Source organism: Ooceraea biroi, chromosome 14 (genome assembly GCF_003672135.1).
Source record: "Ooceraea biroi isolate clonal line C1 chromosome 14, Obir_v5.4, whole genome shotgun sequence".
NCBI lineage: Eukaryota > Metazoa > Arthropoda > Insecta > Hymenoptera > Formicidae > Ooceraea > Ooceraea biroi.
The window spans coordinates 316314-338930 of record NC_039519.1 but is presented as its reverse complement, the minus strand read 5'-3'; the positions used below and the strand labels follow the sequence as shown (position 1 = coordinate 338930).

The 22617-nt window shown below is 38.1% G+C and overlaps 4 protein-coding genes and 1 long non-coding RNA gene across 9 annotated transcripts; 3 read left to right on the top strand and 2 right to left on the bottom strand.

Moving 5' to 3' along the window:
• The first annotated feature begins 1132 nt into the window (after window positions 1-1132).
• On the top strand, window positions 1133-5212 carry LOC105285496 (A-kinase anchor protein 10, mitochondrial). Its single transcript, XM_011349737.3, has 10 exons — window positions 1133-1157; window positions 1523-2303; window positions 2390-2513; window positions 2587-2723; window positions 2838-2988; window positions 3122-3236; window positions 3468-3642; window positions 3715-3788; window positions 3872-3924; window positions 4053-5212. The coding sequence occupies exons 1-10, from the start codon at window positions 1133-1135 to the stop codon at window positions 4140-4142; spliced, it is 1725 nt and encodes a 574-aa protein (XP_011348039.1). The 3' UTR covers window positions 4143-5212.
• On the bottom strand, window positions 5041-9835 carry LOC105285497 (G-protein coupled receptor 143). Of its 2 annotated transcripts, none has more exons than XM_011349738.2 (6): window positions 9148-9835; window positions 7254-7356; window positions 6993-7087; window positions 6740-6918; window positions 6329-6656; window positions 5041-6261 (listed from the first exon to the last, which is right to left on the bottom strand). In XM_011349738.2, exons 1-6 carry the CDS (start codon window positions 9361-9363, stop codon window positions 6022-6024), a joined length of 1161 nt encoding a protein of 386 aa, XP_011348040.1. In that variant the 5' UTR covers window positions 9364-9835; the 3' UTR covers window positions 5041-6021. The 2 variants fall into 2 exon arrangements, with proteins under 2 accessions (XP_011348040.1, XP_011348041.1); XM_011349739.2 differs by having other exon boundaries at window positions 6022-6261; window positions 9214-9363.
• Window positions 9836-11007: 1172 nt separating this feature from the next.
• On the bottom strand, window positions 11008-14363 carry LOC105285500. Of its 4 annotated transcripts, none has more exons than XR_003407426.1 (3): window positions 12245-14363; window positions 11719-12165; window positions 11008-11644 (listed from the first exon to the last, which is right to left on the bottom strand). It is a non-coding gene; the product is annotated as an uncharacterized LOC105285500 (long non-coding RNA). The 4 variants fall into 4 exon arrangements; XR_003407424.1 differs by having other exon boundaries at window positions 11719-13669; window positions 13749-13836; XR_003407425.1 differs by having other exon boundaries at window positions 11719-13481; window positions 13561-13648.
• On the top strand, window positions 11550-18192 carry LOC113563366 (bifunctional purine biosynthesis protein PURH-like). Its single transcript, XM_026974863.1, has 8 exons — window positions 11550-11669; window positions 14639-14842; window positions 15028-15316; window positions 15406-15897; window positions 16084-16476; window positions 16558-16822; window positions 16998-17220; window positions 18088-18192. The coding sequence occupies exons 1-7, from the start codon at window positions 11651-11653 to the stop codon at window positions 17115-17117; spliced, it is 1782 nt and encodes a 593-aa protein (XP_026830664.1). The 5' UTR covers window positions 11550-11650; the 3' UTR covers window positions 17118-17220; window positions 18088-18192.
• Window positions 18193-18526: 334 nt separating this feature from the next.
• LOC105285501 (nuclear pore complex protein Nup85) lies at window positions 18527-22598 on the top strand. Its single transcript, XM_011349742.2, has 9 exons — window positions 18527-18556; window positions 18915-19020; window positions 19148-19492; window positions 19623-20002; window positions 20065-20384; window positions 20601-20818; window positions 20894-21112; window positions 22138-22237; window positions 22306-22598. The coding sequence occupies exons 1-9, from the start codon at window positions 18527-18529 to the stop codon at window positions 22514-22516; spliced, it is 1929 nt and encodes a 642-aa protein (XP_011348044.1). The 3' UTR covers window positions 22517-22598.
• The last annotated feature ends 19 nt before the right edge of the window (window positions 22599-22617 follow it).

Sequence of the window (22617 nt, the reverse complement as noted above, 5' to 3'; positions counted from 1 at the left end):
ACCCAGAAGTCAAATCAGCTCATAATACCAATAGCACAAAAAGCCTCAATTTTTTATTAACAGTACAACAGCAATGTTTAATAATATGTAATAATAAATTGTAATTATAGTTACTTCAATTATACGTTAATAATAAAATATATTATTATCGTTTTTTATTTTTTCTGATACAAAAGTGCCGATATAAATAAACGTCGCAGATATAAAGAAAATACCATAAATATCTCCAAATTTCTTAATTTTTAATTTTTTAATTCTAATTTGGATTCAGAAAGTTTTATGTATTCCGAAAAGAAAACGTACAAAGTTTTTATGAAATATTTGTTGTAGTCTATTGTTTTTTGTAAAATTTGCCACACACTATTTTGTCACCATTTATTTCGTTACATATCACGCATACTTCAACAAAAATAAAAAAAATAAAAAAGGTACCATGTTGTGCACTATAACGTAAACTATTCGTTTAAAACTATTCAAAATCTCGTTTGAAAACGCGCGCGTTAAGAATTAACGGCTCTATTCACAGCACGTGCACTTTCTACACTTCTCCGTACTTTCTCCTCTTTTCTTCTCTGTCTAGCTGACACATGCGCCGCATTTGCATCCTTTCAAGTGTAAATAAAAGTGTACATACATACATACACAAGATTAAATCAACGTGAAGGCAGCTTCGATTCGTCGATCGAGTCTCGCGGTTATCGAATCAGCCTTTCGAGTATCGAAGCCTCCTCGAGGGTGACCGAATGTAAACGAGCGATGAACGGATCCCCGTCACCCGATGCGCCGTTCTGCACCTGCACCCCTGCACGGTCTGTCGTAATCGCCGACGATGCAAACAACCGCAATCCGTCGCTTACGTCCGTAATGACGCCGCTGCGACGAGATGTCGCGCGCCGCCGCGCGTAACCGGGGTGTGGATCACCGTCGTCGTCATCGCCGGAGTCGACGAGGGAACTCGGCCTGCGTCCGGATCGTTTTCGGCGCACGGCGGGGCCCGACACTTCGGGCGAGGCTGATGCGCTCCACTCGCCTTCCGTGGGACACCACTCGCAGCCGCGACGTCCGTGGTTCATTCCTCGGCGACCCTCACGTCATCGGCGACCCCTGATCATGCTACGCGCTGACACGAACGATGCTCCAGTTTCTTAAGAAGATTGGTAATTATGCACGTTGATCCGCGCTCGTGGGCGAGATCGCGTCACGATCGGCCAGGCACCAGCATGCGACGACACGTGTACCCCCTTGCGCGAATTGACCCTTTGACATTTCATGCCTGTCGCAACATGCCTCTTCATCTCTCCTTTCTCCCGCTCGTTGCTCCTCGAGTGTCGCGCATTTCGGTTCCTTTAAATTATAATGATAAAGTTTAGAATTCATAGTAGTCTGCGTCATCGGATTTAAATGTGATCCGCACACTGGCCTCACGTTGCTTGTATTCGAAGCGAGACTAAATTCTTTTCCACTTACTGGAATGTTTAGGCATTTAGCCTGCGTTGTAATAAGTTGCCTGCGATGCTTCCAGGACACAAGGACAAGTCCGGATTGCTAGAAACTTCACCCGCGAGATCGACAGGCTCAGGGAGCCTCTTGACAGATGCATTCAACGGCGGCACGTCGTCCATTCAAACGCCCTCGGGTGTACTGTGCAGTCTTGAGGAAGAAGAGGAGGAAGAAGTTCTCGGCGACGACGCCTTCGGCTCACGGCTGTCCAAAACTCTGCCGGAAGTACTTACGGACAAGAGTGCCCTCGGCTATTTCATTCAGTTTATGGACACCAGGAAGCACGTGGCCCTCATAAAATTCTGGCTGGAGGTGGAGTGCTTGTGCAGCGCGTCTGGCGTGCCCGACGCGGCGGAGAGGGCCGGACGTTCAAATCAAAAGGAGCTATTAGACGCTTTGCCTACTTCCCTAGACGATAACGAAAACCTTAGTTGCAACGTACTCGCTAACGATGTAGATATTCGAACGAGCAGCGAGTTACGGCTCGATGAACACGCGGACGGTAGCGACGACAGGTGCGCGACGTCCGTGTCGAATAGTATGCCAAAGACTAGTCAGGCGGTAGGCGAGACGCGACAATCGAGTCACGCTTGCGGCAGGAGGAGACACGACATGACGACAACCAGGCAGGATGCTGCGAGGGTTTATAAGAAGTACGTACTCAAGGAGGCTCTCGGTATCAGTCAAATACCTGAAGCATTGAGGCTGGAGATGGAGAAGGCCGTAGCGCAGGAAAACATTGAGCCTATATTACGGTGCCTATCTGCTGTTCGAAGCATAGTATACGATATATTAGAGAACGAGTGAGTGATGCGCGCTGATATTACTACAATGTAATTCCTAATATTTGTTTTGCGTGCCAGAGGAATTTAAAACCCACGTTTTGCAGGTATATTAACGATTTTCTACGAAGCGAATTTCACTGCAAGCATCAGATCGATGTGCTGACCAGTGGCAATGTACAGCTAATGGATATATTGTATAATGAGACAGCGTTCTTTTACTTCATGGAGGTTAGCGCCTTGCTTCTGATTAATTTCCCGGTGGAGTGGCATTGTTCTTAGAGTCCTTACCAATGTTTTGTAGTTCATGGAACTCGAGAATAAACGGGAGCTGCTGGATTTCTGGATGTCGGCCATGAGTTACAAGCAGAATCTCTTGGAGAAGAAAGGTGCGGCCGACCCCGAGGAGGCGCAGTCCGATGCCGTTGTTATCTACGAAAAGTAAGTTTCTATACACAATTATTTTATACGCACGCATGCGTGCATGCGTGCGTAGATGTATTATAAAGATTAAAAGAAAATGCAAATTGTAAGAAATTTCTGCGTCCCTCCTAGGTATTTTAGCTTGCAAGCGACGATGCCCCTCGGATTCAGCGACAAGATTCGCTTTCACGTGGAGCAGAACATTTGTCGCGAGGACGAGAGAGGCCCGCAGCCCGATTGTTTCGATAAACCCAGCAAAATTGTATATAATTTTCTCAACAAGGTACACCGCACTCCTTTGTCACGCGACTTTTTCTGCTTGTCGCTCGTTAGTCAAGTGCCTGGCATTCACCGCACACTCTCGTAAAGCCCCAGTAATTGAATTAAGAGCAAATATGTGTCACACTTTTTTCTAGCATTATCTCCCGGCGTTCTTATCGTCGCAACTGTATTACAAATACTTATCGGAGTTAATCAGCACGATCCAGAGCAGTCCGTGTCCAAGTGTACATCCCAAGATAAGGAGAACAGGTTCGTGCCGACTGATAATTTTAATGTTGCCATTTTCTTAAATATGTTATTGTATATTTCGTGAAATATATTTTATCATAAGAATATTATTTTTACTGGAATTTTTAATATTTGTAATCATAAATTTTATAATAATAATATACTATCTTCATGATACAAATCAGATTTAAGCCTCTTCCACATGCATAATTGGCAACTTGGTGGATATTAATTTTTACGATACGTCTTCAGGTTCAGATTGCAGCAGCGAAGTGAGCTCCGTGTGCACTAGTATGCCAAGTATTTCTCAAATCGGAAATAATGGCAGCAAATTACCCAACAACAAAAAGAGCATCAACAGTCATTTAAATATCGATACCAAGCAACTATACGATCCGGATTCTTTATGGCGGCGTAACAAGTATAGGTATACTTTATTATTTTGACATTGGCATACGAGCGATTTTCTGATCGATCAATAATTTCGCGCACTTTGTAGATTAAGCATCGGTTACATTGACAACTTAGGTAGATTTATTACTGAAATAGAGCCAGATCCTCATAGGAAATACGGTGAGTTATTTTCTGTTTCATTATGTTTGGAGAAAGTTTGTATGCACGTGGATGACACGATGATCAAGTCACGCTAATTTCAGAATCTCGCTTGACTCGGGCTGTAAAACGATTTGTAAATATAGAACAAGATAAGGTAAATAAGATTTTTTATGTTATAATATTGGAGTAGTTTTAATATTATTTTGAAAGTCGATAACAATTATTCATATATATATGTATTAATCTAACCGCGTGTAACTCAACTAATTAATTTATTAATAGGCTAAGGAAGAGTTAGCATGGAGGATCGCTGAGATGATCGTTCGTGAAATCACGTCCTTGACACTCGGGGCTACGAATCTTCCTTCTTGATGGTGGAAATTTGACATGACGGTTCTTAAGTTCTCCACAAGTATATTTCATGTGTTTGTGTAAGTAAAAAATGCCTCGTCGTTTTGTTTCGAAGCACAATACCGCTGCACACTTTGCCAAAGTGCCAAATTTCAATCGATCATTCCTTGGTGGAAACATATTTACCGTATTTCGAACGAAACAAGCGAATTTGCAAGACACAATTACTGACGGAAGTATCCTCGTGCACTCATCTTATATTTTTATATTTCGAAATCGTTACTCGAGTACACTTTGCGTAACCGATGAAATAGAAATCTGAAGTTTTTGTAATTATGAATGTCGTAGGAACATACAAACTCGTGTAAATAATTTTACTAGAAATGAAAATTAACATATATTTTAATAGGTTTTACAATCTGTTGAGTGAAACACAATTTATAAAGATCTAAAGGCAGCATCCTTGCTATTTCTCGCATAGCTATTAAGATTGTTTTTTCCTGTTCTGTTAATTTATTTTAAAAAATACTCAACGATCGAAGCATCGAAAAACAATAATTTACACGGAATTTCTTCATCGATCATTATCAATTACAATTCTCGCCCAAAGCGAGAGGACCTAAAAATGTTCTTATCGCCTTGTTGCACTCGGTATGACTGATTTTCTTTTTCTTTAATTTTTCGGTAAAGCAAATTTATGGAACAAACTTATCAAAATTCATACATATCCCATAGAATAATTTATTCCATTGATTACTTTCATTGTTATTTTTGTTTTAAATCGTCTTGTCAGTCGCACTATTCTCAGTTATCTTGATACATATAAATTCAGTTCCATTTGCGCTATTTTTCTCGCTCTCGATGAAAATTGCTGATATTGACAGATATTGACAAATTCTTAAGGCGTAAGATTTTGTACTTTTTTTCACATTGCCGATTTGTATAACGATATATTTGGTGTTAAACTAGAATAATGACGTATATGTGTATGTATGTACAATGATACATGTGACCGCTGTTGATCGTGATATTATGATATAGAAAAAGATATATTTTAACAGTATTTAGTATAACACATATAATATTAAGTACAAAATGTTATTAATAATGAAACCCCTTATATTCTACATATATATATATTTTTTTTTGTTATATCTTTTTATCTATGATATCGTTGCGCAGCGCATATCATATAAATCAAAAAAGAACTTACCGGCATTCTTTTAAAAAATAATTAAACAGTCTATTATATTGCAGATACACATATACACGCTGCAATCTTTTTCTCCTATGTAAAAATATGTTTCCTATTTTACATGTTCTTATTTTACCATTGCATTTTATATAATCTCAGTTTTCTATAAATTGCATTTCCTATATATAAATTACATTAAATGGTAATTATATTTATTCATTCTTTTCAGTTTCAACTATAGTTATATATAACACGAAATATGTTAAAATATATTTTCATATTTTCCTTCTCGTCAGAAAATCGTTTAGAAAACTTTATATTATTGCACTTGCAAAGGCATCTCCTGAGGTTTCGTAAAAATGATCGCGTGTAGAGGAGCGCATTTTCATGTTTGATTTTACGTGTAAAAATTTATAAAATGTAAAAGCTTCGCTAATTTCGCGTATAAGGACTCTTTTTTTTAATGCCATGACGACATAAATGGCAGTTACATTTTCTAACGAACTAGTACGGCATGGTAAACCCCAGTATAACGCGGAAGATGTATATCTACAAAAATCTTCGGTCTTAATTGTACATCATAACGATCAGTTGCGTTTCGTCATGTGTACTCGAGGCATTACACGAGCACTGCCGCAATTTTTCCGCTATACGAATCCATGTTCTAGGAGAGCGCTGTACGGGGTAAGCTACTGTGATAAATTCTTACAGGGACGAGGAGCCGTTTATACTAACATGCGGTACATTCTGTCCGTATTCCTTCTCTTGATCCGGCAACAGTGGCGATGATTCCGAGAAGTTCGTATCTCCCTTACCAATCGCGTTTAAATTAATATTGGTGCTCGACTTGAAGTCTTGGCAACACTCGAAACGTAACTTCTGCCTCCTGGTCCACGGCTGGTAAACAATCGCGTTGAAAAATGCTTGAAGGGGATTCGTCACAGCCTGCCGATTAAAAAACAATTTTTAGTTATTTATTAAAATTTACTCTCAAGCCTCGGGGCGCGCGTACCATCATGTACCACAGAATCACGATCGCCTTAATGGGCAATTCGTGCCACAAGGTCCACAGGAGTATCCCGTTAATTAAGTTGGGCAACCAGCATATGTAGTAGACCAGATTGATCAGAGCGAACTTCAGTCGAATTATCTGTATCAATTTTCGCTCCCTTCCGGTCATTTGAGCCATACTGTGCAGCACCGCCGACTGGAGGTTCCGAGTTGACGCGACGTACAGAATAGGATTCACGATCATCACCACCGCCAGCAGCATGTACGTGACACAATAGTTTGGCAGAATGCGCAATAGCGCACTGGACAACGACGTCAAGCCGTGGCAGCTGTAAGATTATTTCGCACGTATTATCACCGCTCTAAGTATGTGCACGTGCATCGAGTGTGCACGTTACTCGTAAAACCTGACTTTGCATCTGGCAGGTAGAGGATGATCAGGCCAACCGCGGTGAGAACGGCTGGAAGCACCCAGGCCAAAAGGTGGTAGCGCGTGAAAGGCCCGTTTTTACTACCCAACAACAATTTCATGTCTATTGCATAACACAACGTCCAGATCCACGTGGCCATGTAGAAGTATTGAGTCCATGCCTGCAAATAGGTTTAATTTTATTACGAATACGCATGCAAATGATAACGGGTAGCATAAAAGTGTGAAAAGTTACCGATGACAGGGCGCAAAAAATAACACTCGACGTGTCGGCCTCCATCGGCAAGATAGACCCGAAGTTCTTCCATATTATCGATCTCATGAACACACCTGATCAAGCATGAAACCATCAGGAAACGTTACATTATTCATTTACAATTCATCGTTCGTTACATTACAGCGCATTTACTCATATTGTATTCATCGAACAAAATTAAATGATTAACTGAACAACTAATTTGTTTATCCACTATCAAATTATAGTAATACACTAGACCTAAAGATGCTAAGAGATCAGCAACAGCGAGCCATACAATAATATCTCGTCCTCTGGAGAAGTTCCAACGTTGAAAAGTATTTGAATCCTCCCGGGGCAGTATCTGCAAAAATGGTTTTCTTTACTCTCAGCTTTTTCATAGTTTTTGAACATTTATCATAGCTTTTATGAAACTCTCTAAACACATACACGTGCATACAGGGTACATATAAAATATAATACAATTATGTATATGTATACACAATTGTTATGTTACCCAATTTCTATATTAATTTATATATTTTATTCCTAGCTACATATCTTCTTCATAATTATTATAATTATTATTTCGTACTAGTTATTTAAAATTATTACTTATAATTTTATTCATTAAGGGGAAGCTGGAGTTGCTAGTGAACTATTTTTTCACTATAGCGATGGTAATTGCAGTTTCGAAAATTCTCTTTATTGCTTGTGCAGAATAAAAAATCCTTTTCCACAAATGAAGTATAGATAGAAAGAAAGTCCGCTCTACAGGACTTTATTTATATTCAAAATGGAAAAAAGTGAAAAACTTGCATTTATCTTTTCTAACTTTTTTCCATTTTGAATATAAAATCCTGTAGAGCGGACTTTCTTTCTTTCTATACTTCATTTGTGGAAAAGGATTTTTTATTCTGCACAAGCAATAAAGAGAATTTTCTGTCCGCTCTACAGGACTTTATATTCAAAATGGAAAAAAGTGAAAAACTTGCATTTGTCTTTTCTACCTTTTTTCCATTTTGAATATAAAATCCTGTAGAGCGGACTTTCTTTCTATCTATACTTCATTTGTGGAAAAGGATTTTTTATTTTGCACAAGCAATAAAGAGAATTTTCTGTCCGCTCTACAGGACTTTATATTCAAAATGGAAAAAAGTGAAAAACTTGCATTTGTCTTTTCTACCTTTTTTCCATTTTGAATATAAAATCCTGTAGAGCGGACTTTCTTTCTATCTATACTTCATTTGTGGAAAAGGATTTTTTATTTTGCACAAGCAATAAAGAGAATTTTCTGTCCGCTCTACAGGACTTTATATTCAAAATGGAAAAAAGTGAAAAACTTGCATTTATCTTTTCTAACTTTTTTCCATTTTGAATATAAAATCCTGTAGAGCGGACTTTCTTTCTTTCTATACTTCATTTGTGGAAAAGGATTTTTTATTCTGCACAAGCAATAAAGAGAATTTTCTGTCCGCTCTACAGGACTTTATATTCAAAATGGAAAAAAGTGAAAAACTTGCATTTGTCTTTTCTACCTTTTTTCCATTTTGAATATAAAATCCTGTAGAGCGGACTTTCTTTCTATCTATACTTCATTTGTGGAAAAGGATTTTTTATTCTGCACAAGCAATAAAGAGAATTTTCTGTCCGCTCTACAGGACTTTATATTCAAAATGGAAAAAAGTGAAAAACTTGCATTTGTCTTTTCTAACTTTTTTCCATTTTGAATATAAAGTCCTGTAGAGCGGACTTTCTTTCTATCTATACTTCATTTGTGGAAAAGGATTTTTTATTCTGCACAAGCAATAAAGAGAATTTTCGAAACTGCAATTACCATCGCTATAGTGAAAAAATAGTTCACTAGCAACTCCAGCATCCCCTTAATAATTATTATTTGTTCGTCCAACACCATTCTGTATCGTTGCACTTTCTTATGCTTGTGTGTGTGTGTGTGTGTGTATGTTAGAGGAAGAGAGAAGCAAGATGTAACAAGTGCGATCAAAATGAGCAGACTGTCAACATCCCGATAAACATTCCAGCCAGAAAAAAAAGTATTATTTTTAGAACGCGATAAATTTCGAGATTACCAATCACACATGCAGAGGCTGCACATTTTGAGTAAACTGTCATTCTGTAATGACGATAAAATTACCATAAATTTCCACGATAAATACCGGTGACGAATAACCTCTTCCCCAGTGGCCCCCCAACAATTTACCTGATAGATCGCGCCTATCATGCCTATTGTCGACGAGACTATGCACACTGTGTTGTATGCGTCTGTGTTGAACTCTTGCATTATCGTAATTGCTCTGTCTGTTCGATTCGTATGGTGGCAACAAAATGTTTGTAACGTGGGATCGGCCATGTTTCACAGGTTGCTCGAGTATAGTGCGAGAAAATCGCTGTTCCGCCCATGTACTGCCGACCGTCGTCGCTGCCGTTAGCAGCGTGATCGACGAGTGTCGAGAAAAGCTGCCATTGTTGATAACAGATATTTATCTACGCGTGACGATTATGCAAATGTTGTTATTATAAATGCTACATTACTTACGAGCAGTATGGAGGGGATTATCGCCAAGTTTAAAGTGCTCGGTTTAAGTTGTGACGTTATGTTAATATTAATATTAATATATCTCGCGAATGACGATTTATTTATTAAACTTAAAATGTATCTGACGCTCTTCAAGCAAGCTTTCTAAATTAAGACAGAACATGTCCAATACACCTAACTTTTTAATTTGCTTTATCTTTGTTTATATTTCGAAGGACCCATACAGCACAGAAGCTTGCACCAACATTGCAGCAACGTTGCAAATTGCAATGCAACAGTACAAAGACATTGCAGAGATACATATCCGCAAAATACCAGCACACTTGTAGCACCATGACATTAATATTTCGGAAACATTGCACAATCAAAATTTGTAATTAATTAATTAATATTAATAATTCATTTTATTAAAACATTGGGGTCTTCCTATCCTAACGAGATTCGTCCAAATCTATTCGACCAATGATGTGCGATGACCAGAATCTGAACTCGGTAATATGCGTGTGCGGTGTTTGTCTCTTTCGACTATCTAAAGAACATGGTGGTTGTACGACGCGAGCATCATTCTAAAAGAAAGTAGTTACGTAAAAGAAAAGGTAAGTACTTTTTATAATATTATGTCTAATTATAGTACTTGTGTGCTGTTAAAATCTTGCATCTATTAATTATAATAGAGAATCTCTATTTGCCTATCTCACGGTTTATATCACTATAACCTCAAAATTATGGAAATTCATTAGAAAACTGCATATTAATAGTTGTAATATTTTTAATAACTTTTTCTGTTATAGAAGCTGTTCGTGAAATACACAATCATGCCACTGATGCAGAAATTGCTGAATGCATTTCCAAGTGGCTTGCTCAAGCTCCGGTTAGGATTGAGAGATCAAAGTATGTCATTTTACATATAATTCTATACATACTTGCAGTATATGTATATTTTTATGTAATTTTATGCTAATATATGAATTTTAATTCCTATTTTATTTTTACAGGCAACATACAAACAAAAACGAAGAAGATTCAATTATTTAATTAAAGGAAAAATAATATCTCAAGAAGAGGATTTTTAAGTTTTTTTTATAAAGAACAGTTACTTTTTTATAACAAAAATAGAGAAAATGTTTATTTCATTTTTTATTACTGTTGTTATATTACATATAATTGTCTATTCATGTTAATAAATAAAAATATTGAAGTTATATAAATACAAATATTTAAAGTATATAATAATGAATAATTATAATTATTGCAAATTCATTACATTGCAATATTATTATGACGTTTCGTTGCAATGTTCCGAAAAGCGGACATTTTCACAGTCCTGCAATCCCATAGCAATGCTGCAGAAACATTTCGCAGTGAATTTGCAATGTTGCTACGTTGCGGTGGAAGGTTCCTGCAATATATATGCAATCTTTGCGTGCTGTATGGGGAGATTGTAGAATAATCTTATACGCTGTAAAAAAAACAGAAATTTAATGTAACAAATTTTCAAAGTTTTACAGAGTACATTTTGCTTATGCATAATCCTAATTATCTCTATCAAATATTAACTATTTATCAAACGTTATAGAGGAAAATGTAGCAAGATGTATGTTCAAGTAAACACCATGTAATCACTTCATTCATGAAAAAACTAAATTGTTGCATTAGTTATCTTGTATTTCAATATAATAAGGCTGTTGTCATGTCTGGAAATAATAAAGAAGTTTCATCGCCCATCTTGCTTCGATGTGAGAAGTTTTAACGGTTTTGTTTAAAAAAAGATATTGTAAGAGCAGTTATTAAAATGATTGTAGCGATCGCTGCGATACATAACGCTTGTTATCTAAATTCAACAGCGTGACATTTGACCGACGGTCTCATTGCCGTGTTGCGAGATGTTTTTCAACGTCAACATCGGATGTTATCTCGTATTTACGCGGCCCCACGCAGCTCGCCGGCGGCTTGCCGTAATCGTCCGATATAATGCCCGCTCCTTCGCGGCAATCGTCCTTTATTGTCTCGACACAGGGACCGTGAGCGAGTTTGCCATCGCGAGAGACGTCCGCCTGACATCACTCGAAAACACTTGCGCGCATCTCACTCCGATCTGAAAATGCCGGCGAATAAATTGGGTGAGTTATTTTACAGTGGATGTATGAGGAATATAAAAGAGAGATTAACCTCATAAACGCGATGCTTGTTGACTCGGATCGCTAAAGTGGAAGCGTTTGGATCATATAAAAAGAGAGATGCTTGCTAGACGACGTTAACTCGATTTGCGCATTTTAATGCGTTAAATAATAAAACATAATACGATTATCAAAATAATTATAGTGCAGTTTGTTCCGCCAGGTAATAATCAATAGTAACAGAATTATGATACGTCGATACCACTGGCAACTTTATTGTTCAGTGAAAAACAACATTTCTGAAATTCTGGTCAAAACGTTGTTTTTCACCATAATTATTGCTCACACCAAGGACTGAAGGATGGTGTTTCACGTTGAGAGTATACTAACTTGAAACCTGAAGAGGGCCAGAAATTCTGGTCAAAACGTTGTTTTTCACTGAACAATAAAGTTGCCAGTGGTGTCGACATATCATAATTCTGTTACTATTGATTATTACCTGGCGGAACAAACTGCACTATAATTATTGCTCACACCAAGGACTGAAGGATGGTGTTTCACGTTGAGAGTATACTAACTTGAAACCTGAAGAGGGCCAGAAATTCTGGTCAAAACGTTGTTTTTCACTGAACAATAAAGTTGCCAGTGGTGTCGACATATCATAATTCTGTTACTATTGATTATTACCTGGCGGAACAAACTGCACTATAATTATTGCTCACACCAAGGACTGAAGGATGGTGTTTCACGCTGAGAGTATATTAACTTGAAACCTGAAGAGGGCCAGAAATTCTGGTCAAAACGTTGTTTTTCACTGAACAATAAAGTTGCCAGTGGTGTCGACATATCATAATTCTGTTACTATTGATTATTACCTGGCGGAACAAACTGCACTATAATTATTGCTCACACCAAGGACTGAAGGATGGTGTTTCACGTTGAGAGTATACTAACTTGAAACCTGAAGAGGGCCAGAAATTCTGGTCAAAACGTTGTTTTTCACTGAACAATAAAGTTGCCAGTGGTGTCGACATATCATAATTCTGTTACTATTGATTATTATCTGGCGGAACAAACTGCACCATAATTATTGCTCACACCAAGGACTGAAGGATGGTGTTTCACGCTGAGAGTATATTAACTTGAAACCTGAAGAGGGCCAGAAATTCTGGTCAAAACGTTGTTTTTCACTGAACAATAAAGTTGCCAGTGGTGTCGACATATCATAATTCTGTTACTATTGATTATTACCTGGCGGAACAAACTGCACTATAATTATTGCTCACACCAAGGACTGAAGGATGGTGTTTCACGTTGAGAGTATACTAACTTGAAACCTGAAGAGGGCCAGAAATTCTGGTCAAAACGTTGTTTTTCACTGAACAATAAAGTTGCCAGTGGTGTCGACATATCATAATTCTGTTACTATTGATTATTACCTGGCGGAACAAACTGCACTATAATTATTGCTCACACCAAGGACTGAAGGATGGTGTTTCACGTTGAGAGTATACTAACTTGAAACCTGAAGAGGGCCAGAAATTCTGGTCAAAACGTTGTTTTTCACTGAACAATAAAGTTGCCAGTGGTGTCGACATATCATAATTCTGTTACTATTGATTATTACCTGGCGGAACAAACTGCACTATAATTATTGCTCACACCAAGGACTGAAGGATGGTGTTTCACGTTGAGAGTATACTAACTTGAAACCTGAAGAGGGCCAGAAATTCTGGTCAAAACGTTGTTTTTCACTGAACAATAAAGTTGCCAGTGGTGTCGACATATCATAATTCTGTTACTATTGATTATTACCTGGCGGAACAAACTGCACTATAATTATTGCTCACACCAAGGACTGAAGGATGGTGTTTCACGTTGAGAGTATACTAACTTGAAACCTGAAGAGGGCCAGAAATTCTGGTCAAAACGTTGTTTTTCACTGAACAATAAAGTTGCCAGTGGTGTCGACATATCATAATTCTGTTACTATTGATTATTACCTGGCGGAACAAACTGCACCATAATTATTGCTCACACCAAGGACTGAAGGATGGTGTTTCACGTTGAGAGTATACTAACTTGAAACCTGAAGAGGGCCAGAAATTCTGGTCAAAACGTTGTTTTTCACTGAACAATAAAGTTGCCAGTGGTGTCGACATATCATAATTCTGTTACTATTGATTATTATCTGGCGGAACAAACTGCACCATAATTATTGCTCACACCAAGGACTGAAGGATGGTGTTTCACGTTGAGAGTATACTAACTTGAAACCTGAAGAGGGCCAGAAATTCTGGTCGAAACGTTGTTTTTCACTGAACAATAAAGTTGCCAGTGGTGTCGACATATCATAATTCTGTTACTATTGATTATTACCTGGCGGAACAAACTGCACCATAATTATTGCTCACACCAAGGACTGAAGGATGGTGTTTCACGTTGAGAGTATACTAACTTGAAACCTGAAGAGGGCCAGAAATTCTGGTCGAAACGTTGTTTTTCACTGAACAATAAAGTTGCCAGTGGTGTCGACATATCATAATTCTGTTACTATTGATTATTACCTGGCGGAACAAACTGCACTATAATTATTGCTCACACCAAGGACTGAAGGATGGTGTTTCACGCTGAGAGTATACTAACTTGAAACCTGAAGAGGGCCAGAAATTCTGGTCGAAACGTTGTTTTTCACTGAACAATAAAGTTGCCAGTGGTGTCGACATATCATAATTCTGTTACTATTGATTATTACCTGGCGGAACAAACTGCACTATAATTATTGCTCACACCAAGGACTGAAGGATGGTGTTTCACGCTGAGAGTATACTAACTTGAAACCTGAAGAGGGCCAGAAATTCTGGTCGAAACATTGTTTTTCACTGAACAATAAAGTTGCCAGTGGTGTCGACATATCATAATTCTGTTACTATTGATTATCAAAATGTTTATGAATTTTATGAAATTTTCAGCTCTTTTGAGCGTGTCTGACAAGACCAACCTGTTGCCATTGGCTAAAAAATTGAACGAACTTGGATTAACATTGATTGCCTCCGGAGGCACCGCACAAGCGTTGAGAGATGCTAATCTACCTGTACGAGATGTTTCCGACATCACAGGAGCACCTGAGATGCTAGGTGGACGTGTAAAGACTCTACACCCAGCTGTCCATGCCGGTAAGAATAATTACTGTTGAAACTTTCGTACCACATTTTATCTTTTATATTATCCGTATCTACAAATGTATTATTTGGCTAAAAATGATAAAAATGCAATATACGTGTAATAATTTTATGTGTGGATTTTTACATGTGATTAATTTTAATATATACTTCTGCACTCTTACTTTTTTTATTGATAGGTATTCTCGCCCGATTGACCGACTCCGACGCTCAAGATCTCAAGAAACAGAAGTACGATCTGATCCAAGTGGTGGTCTGCAATCTCTATCCCTTCATAAATACCATTTCGAAGCCGTATGTAACGGTCGAGACTGCAATCGAGAACATCGATATTGGTGGTGTAACTTTATTACGTGCCGCAGCCAAGAATCATAACAGAGTTACTGTTATCTGTGACCCCGCTGATTACGACAGGGTCATCAAAGAAATGGAGGGCGCTGCTGACAAGAACACCTCCCTGCAAACTAGGTAAGTTCGTGAGATACGGCAATTCTGAAGTGCGTGATAATACAAGGTCGTAGAGACTCTTTCAACGTAGCAACTCTCGCGACTTTCAGGCAAACTTTAGCTCTGAAAGCGTTCACTCACACCGCTGAGTACGACAATGCCATCTCCGATTACTTCCGCAAGCAGTACAGTGCCGGAGCCTCCCAGCTCACGCTCCGTTACGGCATGAATCCGCATCAGAAACCCGCGCAGATATTCACCACCCTGGAGAAACTGCCGTTGACCGTGCTGAACGGATCGCCGGGTTTCATCAACCTGTGCGACGCACTGAACGGTTACCAGCTGGTGAAGGAGTTGAAGTCCGCTTTGAGCCTGCCGGCAGCGACTTCCTTCAAGCACGTCAGCCCCGCTGGTGCAGCGGTCGGCGTGCCACTGGACAGCACGCAGGCGAAGCTGTGCCAGGTGGACGATCTCTTCGATCAACTGACGCCTTTGGCGACCGCCTACGCTCGTGCACGGGGAGCCGACCGCATGTCCAGCTTCGGCGACTTCGTCGCGTTGTCCGAGCCTTGTGATGTTATAACGGCAAAAATCATATCAAGGTAACATTAATATGTAGATAAATTAATAAGAATTATTTTGACTTAATTTAGAATTAATTAATAAGAATTTATTTAGACACAAAAACAGATAACAGAAATAATAATAACATTTGTGCATAATGATAATAAAATAATGCAAATATAATATAATACTGATAAATAAAATAATTTCTGTAATTATTTCAGAGAAGTTTCCGACGGTATTATTGCCCCCGGTTACTCACCGGAGGCCTTAGAGATACTGAAGAAGAAGAAGAGCGGCGGATACTGCGTCCTTCAGATCGATCCTTCTTACGTACCGTCCCCGCTGGAACGCAAGACCCTGTACGGCCTGGTCATGGAGCAGAAGCGCAACGACGCCGTCATCGACAGGTCGATGTTCGCCAATGTCGTGACGGCAAGATCGAAGGCTCTGTCGGAGGATGCGATCCGCGATCTGATCGTGGCCACGATTACCGTGAAGTATACGCAAAGCAACTCCGTCTGCTACGCGAAAGACGGACAAGTAATTGGAACCGGTGCCGGACAACAATCGAGAATTCACTGCACGAGGCTCGCCGGTGACAAGGCTGATAACTGGTTCGTCACTTTTCATTGTGCGATTACAGAAAAATATGAATAAAAGTAAAGCGAAAATCACGGTGGAAATCTGTCTTACAGGTGGCTCCGCCAGCACCCGAAGGTGACCGGAATGAAATTCAAGAAGGGCGTGAAGAGAGCAGATATCTCCAATGCTATCGACAATTACGTTAATGGGTCGATAGGCAAGGACATGGATGAAGCTACGTGGGCCGCCATGTACGAGGAGATCCCTGAGAAGCTCTCGGAGAGCGACAGAGTCACTTGGATTAAGAAGTTGAATAACGTTGCTTTGAGCAGCGACGCTTTCTTCCCATTTAGAGACAACGTCGACAGAGCTAGACTCGTACGTACATCTGTTGATTGTTTTCTATTATCTTTATCTTGAGAATTATATTAAATTATATCGAATATTAAAATCATTTAATAAATTAAATACATCACTTGTTTGATTTGTCTTGCAGATATGCTTGTGGATGTATTTAGTATTTGATGGTTTTGCATTATTTCGTTTATTACAGAGCGGTGTCAAGTATATCGGCAGTCCTGCAGGCTCCACAAACGACGCAGCGATAATCGAGGCCTGCAACGAGCACAACATAGTGTTGGTTCACACTGCTTTCCGATTGTTCCATCATTAGATATAAGATGAAGATTATTTTTCCATTGTTGCTATTTTTCTACGATATCAATGCGAAAACGATGTATCCAGTCGAGAAATGTTTTCGAAAATCAATGTTACAGTGCTTTAAGGGGATGCTGGAGCTGCTAGTGAACTATTTTTTCACTATAGCGATGGTAATTATAGTTTCGAAAATTCTCTTTATTGCTTGTGCAAAATACAAAATCCTTTTCCACAAATGAAGTATAGATAGAAAGAAAGTCCGCTCTACAGGACTTTATATTCAAAATGGAAAAAAGTTAAAAACTTGCATTTGTCTTTTCTAACTTTTTTCCATTTTGAATATAAAGTCCTGTAGAGCGGACTTTCTTTCTATCTATACTTCATTTGTGGAAAAGAATTTTTTATTCTGCACAAACAATAAAGAGAATTTTCAAAACTGCAATTACCATCGCTATAGTGAACTATTTTTTCACTATAGCGATGGTAATTGCAGTTTCGAAAATTCTCTTTATTGCTTTATTGAAAAGGATTTTTTATTCTGCACAAACAATAAAGAGAATTTTCGAAACTGCAATTACCATCACTATAGTGAAAAAATAGTTCACTAGCAGCTCCAGGATCACCTTAAGGGGATGCTGGAGCTGCTAGTGAACTATTTTTTCACTATAGTGATGGTAATTGCAGTTTCGAAAATTCTTTTTATTGTTTGTGCAGAATAAAAAATCCTTTTCCACAAATGAAGTATAGATAGAAAGAAAGTCCGCTCTACAGGACTTTATATTAAAAATAGAAAAAAGTGAAAAACTTGCATTTGTCTTTTCTAACTTTTTTCCATTTTGAATATAAAGTCCTGTAGAGCGGGCTTTCTTTCTATCTATACTTCATTTGTGGAAAAGGATTTTTTATTCTGCACAAGCAATAAAGAGAATTTTCGAAACTGCAATTACCATCGCTATAGTGAAAAAATAGTTCACTAGCAACTCCAGCTTCCCCTTAATCTCAGGTGAATAATACAGATTAATATTTTTATATTCTCCTGTTAATGTCAAGCTTTATATGAAACTTTAATAAATAATATTCGTAAACGTTTACGTCACGAGTATATGCATTCATTTGTTATTGCAACGATTATTTAGGAGCTTATTTTGCAATATAATTCATTTTCATAAGAAATATTGAATGCTGCCAATAGGATACAGTGAAAAAGCTCTAGGGAATTTTGACGTCTCTTCTCTGTTCAGACTGCTAACTGTCAAGTGTGGTTGGTAATGGTATATACGAATGCTCGAGTCGTAAACTGCGTAAACTCACGCACATTTTCATTCTAAAATATTCGATATTCCGCCAGTTCTTGTTTAGAAAGAAAAATATTAATTATTGTACAGCTGAAGTTATAAAATTAATAGTGAATTGATTTGAATAGCCATGGACGAAGTCAGTAATGCACAAATAGTTGTAAGTAAAATGTACACAATCGAAATTTCATATTTTGGATATACAAAAAATATATAATATCGTAGCACAATTTTAATATACTATAAAATATTGCGTTTTTAATTAATTCACATTTCAATTTTTATAAATCACAATATATTTAATAAAAATTTAAGTGACGTACGAGTACGTTTATTCATCTACTCGATCGAATGGGTAGAGGTTTATTCTTTAAACTGTTATTTTTATGTTAAAATCTCAAAAGTTTATTAAATATTTAATGTACGGAGATCAATGACAAGAACTAAAACAATCTGAAATTTGTCAACCCTATTACGCGCACATTAAATAATTTTTCGTACCTTGCCGCTTTTTATAGGTTATAGGAGATGACATTTGCAGGAGAGCGGGTATTACAACAACCTGGATTAATAACAACAGATTTGGAATTCACGCGTACAAACATATAGACAAAGACTCGCAAGGTTGTAAAAAATCATTTTTATTAAAAATTAGTTTTAAAAATGTTTTATCCATGTGCAAACATATTTCTTAAGATAAAAGTTAAAAAATCATACATCATTATCCTGCAACGTTACAAATTAATTCTAGATACTCAAAGTCAGTTTGCACCGTGTGATGCCAAAGTGCACTTTCTCAGACCAGAAGTTATATTGTTTTCACCCCTCTTGCGTAAATTGGTCAACGAGAGCAATGGTGTTTTCTTGTCGGTTCAAAATCTTAAATCCTTGTCTGGTGATATCCGGCCAGAGCTGCTTAAACACAGCAAGCAATACAGATCCATCTTGAGAGCTTGCGTGGAAAATTTACAGGAAATCTTGCCGAAGGAACCATTGTCAGAAGAGAAGATAGTGTTGGAAAATTTTCTCACTATATTTTATCAAGTGGAGTGCGTTTGGCACTTAACGGAAATCCTTTACGTGGATATTGTTCCAGGTAAGGTCTCGAAAGATACAAATACATTATTTATATTAATAAATATATACGTTAACATCTTCATTTAAGAGAACGGGTTTGTCTTGAACGCATCGCACTTCCTTCGTTGACGTTTGCATCACGTTCACAGGTGACGTCATACTACCGCAGGTGCTAGACTGGATCAGCTTCCACTTCCCTTCGAGGGAACTGCTCGCGGCAAAAGTATTGTCGCAGAAAACTGTCGGCGCGGACTTGGAGAATTCAAATTACTGGGAGATCGTGATGGGCTGTGCGTTCCATGGGAAATTAAACCTGGTCAGCCGTCTTCTCGCCCTGCACAGTAAGGCGGACCATTCGGCGTTCATCACTGCGGATGACATTATCAGGACAATGCCGGTGTACAATGTGTACGGCGGATATTCCGTGAATGAGTTTCTCATGCAGTGGAAACACTGGCAGATGGATCTTTGCTCGAATCTGGAAACCAATTGCTTTGTCATAGACAGCAACTTGGAAACTCTCATGAAGGTCGGTAAAGTAAAGTTTCTGGGTTTTTTGTTACACGTATGAAAAATACATTTGCTTTACAGTTACTAGCAGGAGACGAGTCGGTGCTGTGGGAGTATTCCATGTACACGGAAGCGTGGTACGAATTACTGGCGGCAAAATTATTTTACTCGGCTCCCTGCTGCAAACAGCCGGAGCTCTCGCGCTACGCGAACAGCGTTGCCGAGAGGTGGCAAGCTAATAGGCACCTGGACCGCGTAATCCTCGCTTTAATGGAGAACGATTTGTATCAAGTCATCAAGGAGATACAATACATGAGCGACAATGGCTGGTTCGCGGCTCATTTGATGGACTTGTTGTACAAATGCGGGAAATTGAATATTCTGAGCAAGGACAAGTCCAAGTGAGTCCAAACATAATTTAATCGCACACGAATGAAGATCATACATTATTTTATTTTAAAACATTTTATTTGATTTTAAAACATTTTATTTTATTTTATTTTAAAACATTTTATTTTATTTTAAAATATTTTATTTTATTTTAAAATATTTTATTTTATTTTAGTTTAAAACATTTTATTTTATTTTACTACTATACGCACGTTTCTTTCTTATAGCGTGACTGCACAGCTTCACGAATCGGTCATACTAGAGTACGGATCCACGTTAATGGGTCATCGCTCGTTGTGGCAATGTGGCGCGAGCTACTTGGTACATTGCCCCATACAAGGTTTAGCAAGGCTAGAAATTCTATTGCAGTCACTACCGACCGGCACGGAAGCGAGGATTAACAAAATTATCGATATAGCACGAGACAATAACATGCCGCACGTTGGTAAAATTCCACTTCAGTTTCTCTCCTTTAATTTTGAATAATATTTACGATAACTTAAAAAGATATGTCACTCAGTTACCAGTATATGCAAGATTCAAGGGATGAAGAGCATAAAGCAAGGAAGATTGGGCAACGCTCTTACGTGGGCGCTCAAGGCACATGACGGTAACTTCACCACGTACATCGCGGACGAGTTTCTGAAACATTATGCGGAGCACGGGGAGCTGGAATGCCGCGACTTGTTGGAAAATTTGGGCTCCTGCATGTTGGCTAGTGATAGACTCACATTTCTGGGTAAAAGATTATAATTAATAAATATATTATTATTATATAAAACATTAACATTTATTATATGCTGCTATACAGGGTGTCCCGGGTTTTAACCGACAAACTGCGGGAGCATATTCTACTAGTGGAAATAAGAAAAAATTCTTATATCGAGTTTGCTTAGAAATGCTTCATTACAAAGTTATAAACCAATATGAGATAAGTAACAACGGAACATAGTGTAGAATTTGGAAGGTCGAAAATGTTTATGTTACGTGTATTCACATGTATTCATGTTCACTATGTTGAAACGATTCAGTATGATTGTTACTTTCACAACAGCAGCTGTTAGATTTCAATCGTCGTGTCAACTAGCAATTACTATCAGAATGCCAAAAGTGTTTTCAAATGAGGAATCTTTTCGAAGATTCCTATCAAACGATTTACCAATTTTGATGGAAAATGTGCCACTGCAGTTTCGCCAAAACAGCTGGATACAGTTAGACGGTTGTCCATCGCACTATGCTAGACAAGTTAGAAACTGGCTAGATGAACATTATGCTCATAGGTGGATTGGTCGAGGAGCACCGGTTTTCTGGCCTCCAAGATCGCCCGATTTGACCCCTCTTGATTTTTATTTATGGGCAACTTTAAAAAATAAAGTTTACAGTACAGAAGTAATCTCGCTTGAAGATTTAAAGCAACGAATTACTAATTCAGTTACTGAGATGCAACAAAATTGTCAGGAATGTCGTACCGTAACAAATTCTGTACTACGTCGGTGTCTAGCTTGTATCGATGTGCAAGGACAACATTTTGAAATGCGTCACTAAATCATTGCGTAGATAATTTTTATTTTTGCGAAAAAATCCGTTGTTACTTATCTCATATTTCTTTTCAATATTGGTTTATAACTTTGTAATGAAGCATTTCTAAGCAAACTCGATATAAGAATTTTTTCTTATTTCCACTAGTAGAATATGCTCCCGCGGTTTGTCGGTTAAAACCCGGGACACCCTGTATTTTACTATAAGTATTTCTACTATATTTAGGAAAGTATTGTGAGTTTCATCAAATGTATGGGATTGGTGAGTTTCGAGAAGCAGCGAGTTTATTGGTCTCCCTCCTGGTTTCGAATCTGACGCCGAAATAGTAAGTTGTTATTTACCCCGTAATTAGATTAAGATATTAATGTAAATTATTTGTAAATTATTTTTCAGTTTCTGGTCTATTCTTCTCACGGATGCCATACCACTGTTGGAAGCAGAAGACGTGATCTTCTCCTCCAACGACTGTTACGAGTTGCTACGTTGTGCGGAAGCTCATGGTGATGATGCGAAATTTCAAGACAAAATTTCCATCTTCCGGCTAGGCGTCGCACGAAATCTGGCACGAGCTCTAAGCTTAGAAGGTTGCCTGGTTGAACATTAACGTTATTTAACGTTCATTGTCACAATCGATCTTCGTTATATAAAGTAATATCTTTTTAAATAAATTTATAATTATCTTTATAGATGCATCTTTTCCCGTTA

Excerpts from the sequence above, each read along its gene's own strand:
- LOC105285496 (XM_011349737.3), top strand. The coding sequence starts at position 1,133 with ATGCTCCAGTTTCTTAAGAAGATTG. Across the intron at positions 1,158-1,522 it reads CCAGTTTCTTAAGAAGATTG|GACACAAGGACAAGTCCGGA; the intron begins GTAATTATGCAC and ends CGATGCTTCCAG. Across the intron at positions 2,514-2,586 it reads CGTTCTTTTACTTCATGGAG|TTCATGGAACTCGAGAATAA; the intron begins GTTAGCGCCTTG and ends AATGTTTTGTAG.
- LOC105285497 (XM_011349738.2), bottom strand. The coding sequence starts at position 9,363 with ATGGCCGATCCCACGTTACAAACATTTTGTTGCCACCATACGAATCGA. Across the intron at positions 7,357-9,147 it reads ATTTATCGTGGAAATTTATG|ATACTGCCCCGGGAGGATTC; the intron begins GTAATTTTATCG and ends CCATTTTTGCAG. Across the intron at positions 6,657-6,739 it reads CTCTACCTGCCAGATGCAAA|CTGCCACGGCTTGACGTCGT; the intron begins GTCAGGTTTTAC and ends ATAATCTTACAG.
- LOC113563366 (XM_026974863.1), top strand. Across the intron at positions 15,317-15,405 it reads AACACCTCCCTGCAAACTAG|GCAAACTTTAGCTCTGAAAG; the intron begins GTAAGTTCGTGA and ends CGCGACTTTCAG. Across the intron at positions 16,477-16,557 it reads GGTGACAAGGCTGATAACTG|GTGGCTCCGCCAGCACCCGA; the intron begins GTTCGTCACTTT and ends TCTGTCTTACAG.
- LOC105285501 (XM_011349742.2), top strand. The coding sequence starts at position 18,527 with ATGGACGAAGTCAGTAATGCACAAATAGTT. Across the intron at positions 18,557-18,914 it reads TCAGTAATGCACAAATAGTT|GTTATAGGAGATGACATTTG; the intron begins GTAAGTAAAATG and ends CGCTTTTTATAG. Across the intron at positions 22,238-22,305 it reads TCGAATCTGACGCCGAAATA|TTTCTGGTCTATTCTTCTCA; the intron begins GTAAGTTGTTAT and ends ATTATTTTTCAG.